At 47.5% G+C, this 14298-nt stretch overlaps 1 protein-coding gene across 8 annotated transcripts in view; it reads left to right on the top strand.

Moving 5' to 3' along the window:
* The window catches only part of tp63 (tumor protein p63), a 137574-nt gene that overhangs the window by 98326 nt on the left and 24950 nt on the right, over window positions 1-14298 (top strand). For 6 of the 8 annotated variants that reach the window (XM_042322835.1, XM_042322837.1, XM_042322839.1 and 3 more), the window contains 6 exons: window positions 8811-8997; window positions 9395-9510; window positions 10890-10999; window positions 11178-11314; window positions 11891-11973; window positions 13774-13898. In XM_042322835.1, the coding sequence (XP_042178769.1) occupies window positions 8811-8997; window positions 9395-9510; window positions 10890-10999; window positions 11178-11314; window positions 11891-11973; window positions 13774-13898 (758 nt within the window). The remainder of the gene's footprint in view (window positions 1-8810; window positions 8998-9394; window positions 9511-10889; window positions 11000-11177; window positions 11315-11890; window positions 11974-13773; window positions 13899-14298) is intronic. The other 2 variants (XM_042322836.1, XM_042322838.1) reach the window with 1 other exon arrangement.

Genomic DNA, 14298 nt, shown 5'->3' with positions numbered 1-14298 from the left:
TCACAGGAAATTAAATATAAGGAAGAAGTTTTAATCACCTTAAAATGTTACATCCTGTAGTTTCTTCTTCAACAAGAGGCGAGGGGTTTTTCCCCCGGAGAGAAAATAAAATACAAACCCTATTTTTTAAAGATTTGAGTAGGATAGTAAGAAACTGCTGAAGACATGATGTAACCTGTCAAGCATGAAGAGGACAAGACTGGAGGCGCCGAGCCCTGCTTGTTTAAGGCCCAGCTCTGTCAGGACTTGATTTGGCGTGCGCCCGCAACACCAGGGCTGAGGAAGGAACGCGACAGATGTGGGCCTGTCTCAACCTGTACCTGAGACGTGTTGCTGGGAGGAGAACAGTCTGTTTGTGTGTGTTGGGAGTGTTGGGTTGGAGTACCTCTGGTGAGAGACGGAGAAGACTCTCTCACTCACTCACACACACACACACACACACACACACACACACACACAGAGGCGTGCTACACTGTACATGCGTCTTCAGTAGGCTAATGAATGTGCATAAATGGAAGTTTCAACCATTTTACAAGATGTCTCATAATGACACGTTGCTGTTGTCCTCTGGAGTTATAGTGAATCCACTATATCTATTGGTGCACACAGCTGGTGTCTCTTGCAGGAATAATCTTTGGAGTCAGGAAGGACGAGGGCGTGGCTGGCTTTTCTAAAGAATGTAATTTATCAAATCACGGTTTTTACTCTCTTTACTTGATAAAAAAAACCACGAAGTCACCTACCTACCTACTTACCACAGGCAAAGAAGCTTGGTCTTTGTATTCATTGAAAAGAACACAACGCTCCCATTTTCTTCTCTGTTGACTCCTTGTCAAGCCTGTCTGTCTGTCTGTCTGTCTGTCTGCCTGCCTGCCTGCCTGCCTGCCTGCCTGTCTGTCTGCCTGTCTGTCTGCCTGCCTGCCTGTCTGTCTGCCTGCCTGTCTGTCTGCCTGCCTGTCTGTCTGCCTGCCTGCCTGCCTGCATGCCTGTCTGCCAGCCTGTCTGTCTGTCTGCCTGTCTGCCTGTCTGCCTGCCTGTCAGTCTGAGTAGTCAACTATAGTGAATGACTCGGTCTGCCTGCCTGTCTGTCTGTCTGAGTAGTCAACTATAGTGAATGACTCGGTCTGCCTGCCTGTCTGTCTGTCTGTCTGTCTGTCTGTCTGTCTAGTCAACTATAGTGAATGACTTGGTCTGCCTGCCTGCCTGCCTGCCTGTCTGTCTGTCTGCCTATCTGAGTAGTCAACTATAGTGAATGACTCGGTCTGCCTGTCTGTGTCTGTCTGTCTGTCTGTCTGTCTGTCTGTCTGTCTGTCTGTCTGTCTGTCTGTCAGTCTGAGTAGTCAACTATAGTGAATGACTCGGTCTGCCTGTCTGTCTGTCTGTCTGTCTGAGTAGTCAACTATAGTGAATGACTCGGTCTGCCTGCCTGTCTGTCTGTCTGAGTAGTCAACTATAGTGAATGACTCGGTCTGCCTGTCTGTCTGTCTGTCTGTCTGTCTGTCTGTCTGTCTGTCTGTCTGTCTGTCTGTCTGTCTGTCTGTCTGTCTGTCTGTCTGTCTGTCTAGTCAACTATAGTGAATGACTTGGTCTGCCTGCCTGCCTGCCTGTCTGTCTGTCTGCCTATCTGAGTAGTCAACTATAGTGAATGACTCGGTCTGCCTGTCTGTCTGTCTGTCTGTCTGTCTGTCTGTCTGTCTGCCTGTGTGTGTGTGTGTGTGTGTGTGCCTGCCTGCCTGTGTGTGTCTGTCTGTCTGCCTGCCTGCCTGCCTGTGTGTGTCTGTCTGTCTGCCTGTGTGTGTGTGTCTGCCTGTGTGTGCCTGTCTGTCTGCCTGCGTGTGTGTGCCTGCTTGTGTGTGTGTGTGTGTGTGTGTGTGTGTGTGTGTGTGTGTGTGTGTGTCTGTCTGCCTGTGTCTGTCTGTCTGCCTGTGTGTGTGTGTCTGTGATACACTTGGCTGTGATATTTACTTACCCACCAGAGTTGTGATTGGCTGTGATATTTACTTACCCACCAGAGTTGTGATTGGCTGTGATATTTACTTACCCACCAGAGTTGTGATTGGCTGTGATATTTACTTACCCACCAGGGTTGTGATTGGCTGTGATATTTACTTACCCACCAGTGTTGTGATTGGCTGTGATATTTACTTACCCACCAGTGTTGTGATTGGCTGTGATATTTCTCCCACAGGAGCGGCATCTGTTTGTCAAAATGGGAAAGCTGTTCTGACTTTGTCAAATCAAATCAAATTTTATTTGTCACATACACATGGTTAGCAGATGTTAATGCGAGTGTAGCGAAATGCTTGTGGCTATGTTATCTAGTGGAAATGGTCACTGGGGGCCACTGGGGGGCACTGGGGGGCACTGGGGGCCACTGGGGGCGCACTGGGGGGCCACTGGGGGGGGGGGCACTGGGGGCCACTGGGGGGCACTGGGGGCCACGGGGGCCACTGGGGAGGGCCACTGGGGGGGGCCACTGGGGGGGGCCACTGTGTGTGTGTGTGTACACCTTCCAGCAGCAGCTTCTTAGCAAACACAGTGCCAACAGCACATAGTTGCTCAAAGTTTGTGGCTTGAGGGCTGGGATGGCTTATCTTCATCTGTCTGGCAGTGTGTGTGTTAACCTACAGTATGTCAGCCGTCTTCAACAACTATTGTCTTCTGCCTTGATGGTGGCAGATACTGAGAATGGTTTATTTATACCTTTATTTAACTAGGCAAGTCAGTTAAGAACAAATTATTATCTTACAATGACGGCCTAGGAACAGTGAGTTAACTGCCTTGTTCAGGGGCAGAACGACAGATTTGTACCTTGTCTGCTCTGGGATTCGATCCTCCAACCTTTTGGTTACTTGTCCAACGCTCTAACCACTAGGCTACCTGCTGGTTACTAGTCCAACACTCTAACCACTAGGCTACCTGCTGGTTACTAGTCCAACGCTCTAACCACTAGGCTACCTGCTGGTTACTAGTCCAACACTCTAACCACTAGGCTACCTGCCACCTCTACACTCTAACCACTAGGCTACCTGCCACCTCTACACTCTAACCACTAGGCTACCAGCCACTGTTATGTTTCATATCTTTTTTCCCTCAGCAAAATGAATGGTCAGTTTTTAAAATATTCATAAGCACTGAATCTCCCCTTTACGGCATTAGCCTATGTCTCTCATTTTCCCTCTCTGTCTCTCTCTCATCCTCTCTCTGTCTGTCTCTCATCCTCTCTCTCTCATCCTCTCTCTCATCCTCTCTCTCTCTCTCTGTCTCACATTCTGTCTCTAATCCTCTCTCACTCTCTCTCATCCTCTCTCTCTCTCTCTCTGGCTGTCTCTCTCTCATCCTCTCTCTCTCTCTGATTCTGTCTCTCATCCTCTCTCATTCTGTCTCTAATCCTCTCTCATTCTGTCTCTAATCCTCTCTCTCTCTCTCTCATCCTCCTCTCTCTCTCTCTCATCCTCTCTCTCTCTCTCTCATCCTCTCTCTCTCTCTCTCTCTCTCTCTCTGTCTCTCTCTCTCTCGCTGTCTCTCATCCTCTCTCTCTCTCTCTCTCTGATTCTGTCTCTCATCCTCTCTCTCACTGTCTCTCTCTCTCCCTCTCTCATTCTCTTACTGTCTCTCTATCGCTCTCTGTCTTTCTCATTCTCTCTCTCTCTTGGTCTCTCTGTTGGTCTCTCTCTCTCCTATGTTTATGTGTGTTGGAGGAGCTACTCTTGATGAAAGGAAAGGGAGTGTTAGCTAGAGGGATCATCCTGGCACGGAGAAGAGAGGAGACATATCTTTTGCCAAGTAAAGCTGCTGGGATGGGCTCCTTTTCTACTGAAACACAACTTAATAGAGATGAAAGTTAATGTGGCATTGTTCTAGAGCAGCGAACACTCTGCCCCGGGACAATCTTCACAGGACTTCTTACCCTTCAGAACAGAAGTGAACCTGACAGGCAGTTTCCCTTCTGTTTTTTTCCATTACGTTTTCTTCACTGGAAGGATTCACACACTGGGCGTATCCCAAATAGCCCCCCTATTCCCTATATCTAAAGTAGTGGACTATATAGGGGGCCATTGGGAACGGAATATATATATATATATATATATATTTTTTTTTTTGTTAAACCTTTTTATTTAACGAGGCAAGTCAGTTAAGAACAAATTCATATTTACAATGACGACCTACCAAAAGGCCTCCTGCAGGGACGTGGGCTGGGATAAAAAAGTTGAATTAAATAAAAATATAGAACAAAACACACATCATGACAAGAGAGACACCACAACACTACATAAAGAGAGACAACACTACACTACATAAAGAGAGACAACACAACACTACATAAAGAGAGACAACACAACACTACATAAAGAGAGACAACACAACACTACATAAAGAGAGACAACACAACACCACATAAAGAGAGACAACACTACACACCACAACACTACATAAAGAGAGACAACACAACACTACATAAAGAGAGACAACACTACATAAAGAGAGACAACACTACATAAAGAGAGACAACACAACACTACATAAAGAGAGACAACACTACATAAAGAGAGACAACACTACACTACATAAAGAGAGACAACACAACACTACATAAAGAGAGACACCACTACACTACATAAAGAGAGACAACACTAAAGAGAGACATAAAGAGAGACACCACAACACTACATAAAGAGAGACAACACAACACTACATAAAGAGAGACACCACTACACTACATAAAGAGAGACAACACAACACTACATAAAGAGACACCACAACACTACATAAAGAGAGACAACACAACACTACATAAAGAGAGACACCACAACACTACATAAAGAGAGACAACACAACACTACATAAAGAGAGACAACACAACACTACATAAAGAGAGACAACACAACACTACATAAAGAGAGACACCACAACACTACATAAAGAGAGACACCACTACATAAAGAGAGACAACACTACATAAAGAGAGACAACACAACACTACATAAAGAGACAACACAACACTACATAAAGAGAGACAACACAACACTACATAAAGAGAGACACCACAACACTACATAGAGAGAGACCTAAGACAACATAACAAGGCAGCAACACAGCAGGGTAGCAACACAGCAGGGTAGCAACACAGCAGGGCAGCAACACAGCAGGGTAGCAACACAACATGGCAGCAACACAGCAGGGTAGCAACACAGCAGGGTATCAACACAGCAGGGTATCAACACAACAGGGTAGCAACACAGCAGGGTAGCAACACAGCAGGATAGCAACACAACAGGATAGCAACACAGCAGGGTAGCAACACAACAGGGTAGCAACACAGCAGGGTAGCAACACAACAGGGTAGCAACACAACAGGGTAGCAACACAGCAGGGTAGCAACACAGCAGGGTAGCAACACAGCAGGGTAGCAACACAACAGGGTAGCAACACAACAGGGTAGCAACACAGCAGGGTAGCAACACAACAGGGTAGCAACACAACAGGGTAGCAACACAGCAGGGTAGCAACACAGCAGGGTAGCAACACAACAGGGTAGCAACACAGCAGGGTAGCAACACAACAGGGTAGCAACACAGCAGGGTAGCAACACAACAGGGTAGCAACACAACAGGGTAGCAACACAACAGGGTAGCAACACAGCAGGGTAGCAACACAACAGGGTAGCAACACAGCAGGGTAGCAACACAACAGGGTAGCAACACAACAGGGTAGCAACACAACAGGGTAGCAACACAGCAGGGTAACAACACAACAGGGTAGCAACACAACAGGGTAGAAACACAGCAGGGTAGCAACACAGCAGGGTAGCAACACAACAGGGTAGCAACACAACAGGGTAGCAACACAGCAGGGTAGCAACACAGCAGGGTAGCAACACAACAGGGTAGCAACACAGCAGGGTAGCAACAACAGGGTACAAACATTATTGGGCACAGACAACAGCACAAAGGGCAAGAAGGTAGAGACAACAATATGAGGGATCTGATTAAGTATGGTAAAGGCTAGAAGAATCAGCGGACTTTTCTTTCTGATGGCCTTTCTGCTCACAGCGCCAGTTAGGCAGGAAACCTCAGAGTGTCCCGTTGGCTCGGTAGCACCATAGCATTGTGAATGACACATTTTTCAGTGAGGAAACTTCCATTCCTGCGGTCAGTGATTCTATTTAGTCAGATGCTGTGTCAGCCAGGTAGTAGTGGTGGTGGTGGTGAAGAGGATGTTATTGTGGTAACCACCTCTGACCTCTACCGTAAGAGTCAGGAAGACTCATCGACGATTCATGACGAAACGCACCATGAGCGTCGTTGTCAGATTGAGACACGGACAACAATATGGGGATCCTCTGCCTGTCTTTGGCCATCAAATGGCAACACTGTGTCGTGTCCTCATGTCCTGGAAGAGGAAAGATGAAATCCAGGCCCAGAGTTAAGGGAGGGACAGTTTTTATTTTTTAAGGAGGGCTAATTAAATTGTCCCTGGAGGGACGGGATCTGTTTTATGGCTCCACAGAGAGCCGGGCTCCTGCCCCGGAGCCCACCTTAACCAAGAGACATTAACTCGGTGTGCCCCATCGAACACACACACACACACACAGGGCTCAACATTAACCTTTTTAATGGGTAGCAATTATACAAAGCTAAAAATGTTGATGCAAAAACCTGTTGAATTTAAAAAAATGTAATTTCAAAGTCATTTGTGGAAAAATGTTTCTACGTTGTTTAAAAGCACTACCCTTTATGAGATGCATTACATTCTACACTGTCTTTTCTACGTTGTTTAAAAGCACTACCCTTTATGAGATGCATTACATTCTACACTGTCTTTTCTACGTTGTTTAAAAGCACTACCCTTTATGAGATGCATTACATTCTACACTGTCTTTTCTACGTTGTTTAAAAGCACTACCCTTTATGAGATGCATTACATTCTACACTGTCTTTTCTACGTTGTTTAAAAGCACTACCCTTTATGAGATGCATTACATTCTACACTGTCTCTTTAAGAGTGTCACGTTTGAATGAAAACATGAAAGAGATCATTCATATATAATCATTGATCTTCTGAAGAAGCTATCCGTTCTCCTTTCTTTCTGTGCCCCCAAATGTTTAGATAAACTAGTAAAGTTACCAGGTTGTTAACTAGCTGAGGTAACATAACTGATGTACTGGTAAAGTTACCAGGTTGTTAACTAGCTGAGGTAACATGACTGATACTAGTAAAGTTACTAGGTAGTTAACTAGCTGAGGTAACATGACTGATACTAGTAAAGTTACTAGGTAGTTAACTAGCTGAGGTAACATGACTGATACTAGTAAAGTTACTAGGTAGTTAACTAGCTGAGGTAACATGACTGATACTAGTAAAGTTACCAGGTTGTTAACTAGCTGAGGTAACATGACTGATGTACTGGTAAAGTTACCAGGTAGTTAACTAGCTGAGGTAACATGACTGATACTAGTAAAGTTACCAGGTTGTTAACTAGCTGAGGTAACATGACTGATACTAGTAAAGTTACTAGGTAGTTAACTAGCTGAGGTAACATGACTGATACTAGTAAAGTTACCAGGTTGTTAACTAGCTGAGGTAACATGACTGATGTTTAGATAAACTAGTAATGTTACCAGGTTGTTAACTAGCTGAGGTAACATGACTGATACTAGTAAAGTTACCAGGTTGTTAACTAGCTGAGGTAACATGACTGATACTAGTAAAGTTACTAGGTAGTTAACTAGCTGAGGTAACATGACTGATACTAGTAAAGTTACTAGGTAGTTAACTAGCTGAGGTAACATGACTGATACTAGTAAAGTTACTAGGTAGTTAACTAGCTGAGGTAACATGACTGATACTAGTAAAGTTACTAGGTAGTTAACTAGCTGAGGTAACATGACTGATACTAGTAAAGTTACTAGGTAGTTAACTAGCTGAGGTAACATGACTGATACTAGTAAAGTTACTAGGTAGTTAACTAGCTGAGGTAACATGACTGATACTAGTAAAGTTACTAGGTAGTTAACTAGCTGAGGTAACATGACTGAACAAAGTGTAAACAAATGCCCGTAAGTGGTTTTGGAACGACCCACAATATGGGTTATGAACTGGGCTTAAAAACAAACCGTTTGGTTCCACCAGCTACTGTGGCAGGTAGGTAGGGGATCAAGGTTTGCAATTTCCCCAGTTTTCTTTCTAAAAAATCACACCTTTTTAATGTTATTATAGAAATGCTCTAATTTCAAATTAGACACCTCAAGAGACTGATGTTTGGCGGTGTTTCTGCACTGCGCAATAACACCCGATGTGATACAAATCATCATGATATATCATATTCCGTCAAGTAAGCCTACTGACCTGTCCTCAGTCTCTCCAGTACTGACCTGTCCTCAGTCTCTCCAGTACTGACCTGTCCTCAGTCTCTCCAGTACTGACCTGTCCTCAGTCTCTCCAGTACTGACCTGTCCTCAGTCTCTCCAATACTGACCTGTCCTCAGTCTCTCCAATACTGACCTGTCCTCAGTCTCTCCAGTACTGACCTGTCCTCAGTCTCTCCAGTACTGACCTGTCCTCAGTCTCTCCAGTACTGACCTGTCCTCAGTCTCTCCAGTACTGACCTGTCCTCAGTCTCTCCAGTACTGACCTGTCCTCAGTCTCTCCAGTACTGACCTGTCCTCTGTCTCTCCAGTACTGACCTGTCCTCTGTCTCTCCAGTACTGACCTGTCCTCAGTCTCTCCAGTACTGACCTGTCCTCTGTCTCTCCAGTACTGACCTGTCCTCTGTCTCTCCAGTACTGACCTGTCCTCTGTCTCTCCAGTACTCTACAGAGCTAAAGAAGCTGTACTGTCAGATCGCCAAGACGTGTCCCATCCAGATCAAGGTGCTGACCAACCCCCCGCAGGGCGCCGTCATCAGAGCCATGCCCGTTTACAAGAAGGCAGAGCACGTCACCGAGGTGGTCAAACGCTGCCCCAACCACGAGCTCAGCCGCGAGTTCAATGACGGTTAGTTAGTTAGTTATGTCTCTCAAACACTCCTAAAGCACCATTGATAACATATTACGCTTTTATAAACTGTAAAATACAGAACATTTTATTTTGGACATTTTAAGCCCACGTATTGGTGTCGAGTCACACATCAACCTATTTTGCTGTTTTGAGTTCAACGACCGTTAGTTAACTGATCTCTCAGGAAATGCTCCTTACAGTGAGCATTTAGTTACCAATGGTTTGGGATTCACAGGCCTCCGTCAGGGCTCGTTACCCCTCAGATGCTTCCTGTACCATGACGTTATTAACTCAACTACCTTTGATGAACCATTGATCACTTATTTATCTTCTCCGATATGAACATGGAGCGTATTTTTCTACTTGATAAATGTATGGTATTTTGTGTTTGTAGGTCAGATAGCCCCTCCCAGTCACCTGATCCGAGTGGAGGGTAACAGCCACTCCCAGTATCTGGAGGACTCCATCACGGGCCGTCAGAGTGTGCTGGTCCCCTACGAGCCCCCCCAGGTAGGCTACAGTACTCCCATCTGCTACAGTACTCCCATCTGCCCCCTTACAACCCCCCAGGTAGACTACAGTACTCCCTGTCTGCCCCCTTACAACCCCCCAGGTAGACTACAGTACTCCCGTCTGCCCCCTTACAACCCCCCAGGTAGACTACAGTACTCCCCTGTCTCCCCCTTACAACCCCCCAGGTAGACTACAGTACTCCCTGTCTGCCCCCTTACAACCCCCCAGGTAGACTACAGTACTCCCCTGTCTGCCCCCTTACAACCCCCCAGGTAGACTACAGTACTCCCCTGTCTGCCCCCCCAGGTAGACTAGACTGTCTGCCCCCCAGGTAGACTACAGTACTCCCCTGTCTGCCCCCTATACAACCCCCCCCAGGTAGGCTACAGTACTCCCCTCTGCTGCCCCCCCCCAGGTAGGCTACAGTACTCCCCTCTGCCCCCTTCCAACCCCCCCCCCAGGTAGGCTACAGTACTCCCTCTGCCCCCTTACAACCCCCCAGGTAGGCATCTGCCCCCTTACAAGGCAGTGTAGAGTCAGCCCTGTCCCGCCTGTCCCCCATATCACCACCAAGCCCCCCAGGCAGTGTAGAGTCAGCCCTGTCCCGCCTGTCCCCCCATATCACACCAAGCCCCCTCAGCCCTGGCGACAGACCGTCTCCAACCCCTGTCCCCCTCCTGCCCCCCTTGTCTCTCCCCTGTCCCCTCTGTCATCAGTGTCACAACCAGCACTCTAATCTATCTGTCGGCAACACCCTACGTGTCTCAGACAGGGTCACATTAGGGTCTGGCCCCTGAACTTCTGTAGAGCTGGCTATCCTCACGTACTGGCCCTCTCATCCAATCAGTCAGTGACAGTCAGCCCAGCAGCTGGTGTCCTCAACAGCCCCTCACCCCTACTGGGTCCATACTGTGTTCCTGTGTCCTCAACAGCCCCTCACCCCTACTGGGCCCATACTGTGTTCCTGTGTCCTCACAGCCCCTCACCCCTACTGGGCCCATACTGGGTCCATACTGTTCCTGTGTCCTCAACAGCCCCTCACCCCTACTGGGCCCACACAGCCCCTCACCCCTACTGGGCCCAACAGCCCCTCACCCCTACTGGGCCCATACTGTGTTCCTGTGTCCTCAACAGCCCCTCACCCCTACTGGGCCCACACAGCCCCTCACCCCTACTGGGCCCATACTGTGTTCCTGTGTCCTCAACAGCCCCTCACCCTACTGGGCCCATACTGTGTTCCTGTGTCCTCAACAGCCCCTTTCCTCTCTGTGTGTTAATGTCTCCTCTCTGTGTGTTAATGTCTCCTCTCTGTGTGTTAATGTCTCCTCTCTGTGTGTTAATGTCTCCTCTCTGTGTGTTAATGTCTCCTCTTCCAGGTAGGCACAGAGTTCACCACCATACTGTATAACTTCATGTGCAACTCCAGCTGTGTAGGAGGAATGAACCGACGCCCTATCCTCATCATCGTCACCCTTGAAGCCAGAGAGTAAGACATTTTGTTTTGTTTTCAGTGGCTACCAGGGTTGCAATATTCTGGAAACTCCTGGAATCAGGAGTGGGAATCCTCCAAACAGGATTTATGGGAAAAAAATAAAGAAATAAATTGATCCCACCTCCTCATAGATGGTTAAAAAGTCTTATTGTCTGTCTCTCTCGCCACCTAGTGGTCAGGTGCTGGGTCGGCGCTGCTTCGAGGCCAGGATCTGTGCGTGTCCTGGCCGGGACCGCAAGGCGGACGAGGACAGCATCCGCAAGCAGCACGTTACTGACGGAACAAAGAGCAGTGAGGGTATGAAACGCCGTAAGTAGTGCTGGGAGCTGCTGGAGGACTGACTCTTCATTATACTACACTCTGCATGCTGCCAGCCCCTCGGCTGCTGGAGGACTGACTCTTCATTATACTACACTCTGCATGCTGCCAGCCCCTCGGCTGCTCTGTCTCTTCCTGCTCTGCCTCTTCCTGCTCTGCCTCTTCCTGCTCTGCCTCTTCCTGCTCTGCCTCTTCCTGCTCTGCACTGCGCCGTCTCGTGCTGCCTCTTCCTGCTCTGCCTCTTCCTGCTCTGCCTCTTCCTGCCTGCCTCTTCCTGCTCTGCCTCTTCCTGCTCTGCCTCTTCCTGCTCTGCCTCTTCCTGCTCTGCCTCTTCCTGCCTGCCTTCCTGCTCTGCCTCCTCCTGCTCTGCCTCCTCCTGCTCTGCCTCCTCCTGCTCTGACTCCTCCTGCTCTGCCTCTTCCTGCTCTGCCTCTTCCTGCTCTGCCTCCTCCTGCTCTGTGCTTGTTTTCCATCTTACGCTTGCTGAGGTTAATACGTAGGATAAAATTAGCGTCATCTCAGGTGTACCAGCCCAGGTACTTACCAGGCCTCTGTCCCCCTCCCCAGCCTTCCACCAGGTCTCTCATGGTATCCAGATGTCCTCCATCAAGAAGAGAAGATCCACAGACGAGGAAGTGTTCTGTCTGCCTGTAAGTGTCAACAGTCTGGCCACATTCCTCTGGGATTTCCCCAGGGAATTAGCTGACACTATGGAATTGATTGAACCTTTTTTAATTGTACCTTTATTTAACTAGGCAAGTCAGTTAAGAACAAATTCTTATTTTCAATGACGGCCTAGGAACAGTGGGTTAACTGCCTGTTCAGGGGTAGAACGACAGATTTGTACCTTGTCAGCTCGGTGGGTTGAACTTGCAACCTTGCGGTTACTAGTCCAACGCTCTAACCACTAGGCTACCCTGCCGCCTCTACACTCTAACCACTAGGCTACCCTGCCGCCTCTACACTCTAACCACTAGGCTACCCTGCCGACCCTGTGAAGTTCTGATACTGTCTGTTCTATAGAAATAGAACCCAGATGAACATATAACAGTCTCATTGGGTACAGGAGGAAGAATACATTTATTTAGGGGAGCGTTTCAAAATAAGAGCCCGAACTTCAGAATAAAAGCAACCCCGTTATATACGTTAATATATACAAAAGTATGTGGACACCCCTTCAAATTAGTGGATTTGGCTATTTCAGCCACAGTCGTTGCTGACAGGTGTATAAAATCAAGCACACAGCCATGCAATCTCCATAGACAAACATTGGAGGTAGAATGGCCTAACTGAAGAGCTCAGTGACTTTCAACATGGCACCGTCATAGGATGCCACCTTTCCAACAAGTCAGTTTGTCAAATTACTGCCCTGCTAGAGCTTCCCCGGTCAACTATAAGTGCTGTTGTGAAGTGGAAACGTCTAGGAGCAACAACGGCTCATCCACAAAGTGGTAGGCCACGCAAGATCACAGAATGGAACCGTCGAGTGTTGAAGCGCGTAGCTCATAAAAATCGTCTGTCCTCGGCTGCAACGCTCAGTACCAAGTTCCAAACTGCCGTCAGCACAAGAACTGTTCGTCGGGAGCTTCATGAAATGGGTTTCCATGACCGAGTGGCCGCACACAAGCCTCAGATCACCTTTCTCAATGCCAAGCGTCGGCTGGAGTGGTGTAAAGCTCGAGGCCATTGGACTCAGTGGAAACACGTTCTCTGGAGTGATGAATCACGCTTCACCATCTGGCTGTCCGACGGACTAATGGGTTTGGCAGATGCCAGGAGAACGCGCCCTGCCCCAATGCGTAGGGCCAACTGTAAAGTTTGGTGGAGGAGGAATAATGGTCTGAGGCTGTTTTTCATGATTCGGGCCCCTTAGTTCCAGTGAAGGGAAATCTTAACACTACAGCATACAATGACATTCTAGACGATTCTGTGCTTCCAACTTTGTGGCAACAGTTTGGGGAAGGCCCTTTCCTGTCTCAGCATGACAATGCCCCCGTGCACAAAGCGAGGTCCATACAGAAATGTTTGTTGAGATCGGTGTGGAAGAACTTGACTGTCTGGGCACAGAGCCCTGACATCAACCCCATTGAACACCTTTGGGATGAATTGGAACGCAGACTGCGAGCCAGGCCTAATCGGCCAACATCAGTGCCTGACCTCACTAATGCTCTTGTGGCTGAATGGAAGCAAGTCCACTCAGCAATGTTCCAACATCTAGTGGAAAGCCTTCCCAGAAGAGTGGAGGCTGTTATAGCAACAAAGTCGGGGACCAACTTCATATTAACGCCCATGATTTTGAATGAGATGTTCAACGAGCAGGTGTCCACATACTTGTCTCATATAGTGAATGTTTTCTATCAAACAATACATTAATACATCTGTGTGCATTAAATTAATCTTGTGAATTGTCCCAGCTGCTAACCAACCCCTCTCTCTCTCTGCCTCTGTAGATTAAAGGCCGTGAAATCTATGAGATTTTGGTGAAAATCAAAGAGTCTCTGGAACTCATGCAGTTTCTGCCTCAGCACACTGTAGAGTCATACAGGCAGCAGCAGCAGAACCTCCTGCAGAAACAGTGAGTACTACTCTCTGTTCTATTAGATAAAGGGTTACTGTCCTCCCCTCTGTTCTAGTAGATAAAGGGTTACTGTCCTCTGTTCTATTAGATAAAGGGTTACTGTCCTCCCCTCTGTTCTAGTAGATAAAGGGTTACTGTCCTCCCTCTGTTCTATCAGATAAAGGGTTACTGTCCTCCCCTCTGTTCTATCAGATAAAGGGTTACTGTCCTCCCCTCTGTTCTATTAGATAAAGGGTTACTGTCCTCCCCTCTGTTCTATTAGATAAAGGGTTACTGTCCTCCCCTCTGTTCTATTAGATAAAGGGTTACTGTCCTCCCCTCTGTTCTAGTAGATAAAGGGTTACTGTCCTCCCCTTTGTTCTAGTAGATAAAGGGTTACTGTCCTCCCCTCTGTTCT

The sequence above is a fragment of the Oncorhynchus tshawytscha genome, linkage group LG06 (assembly GCF_018296145.1).
Source record: "Oncorhynchus tshawytscha isolate Ot180627B linkage group LG06, Otsh_v2.0, whole genome shotgun sequence".
NCBI lineage: Eukaryota > Metazoa > Chordata > Actinopteri > Salmoniformes > Salmonidae > Oncorhynchus > Oncorhynchus tshawytscha.
Note: the sequence above shows the minus strand (reverse complement) of the source record. Positions and strands in the feature narration are given on the sequence as shown.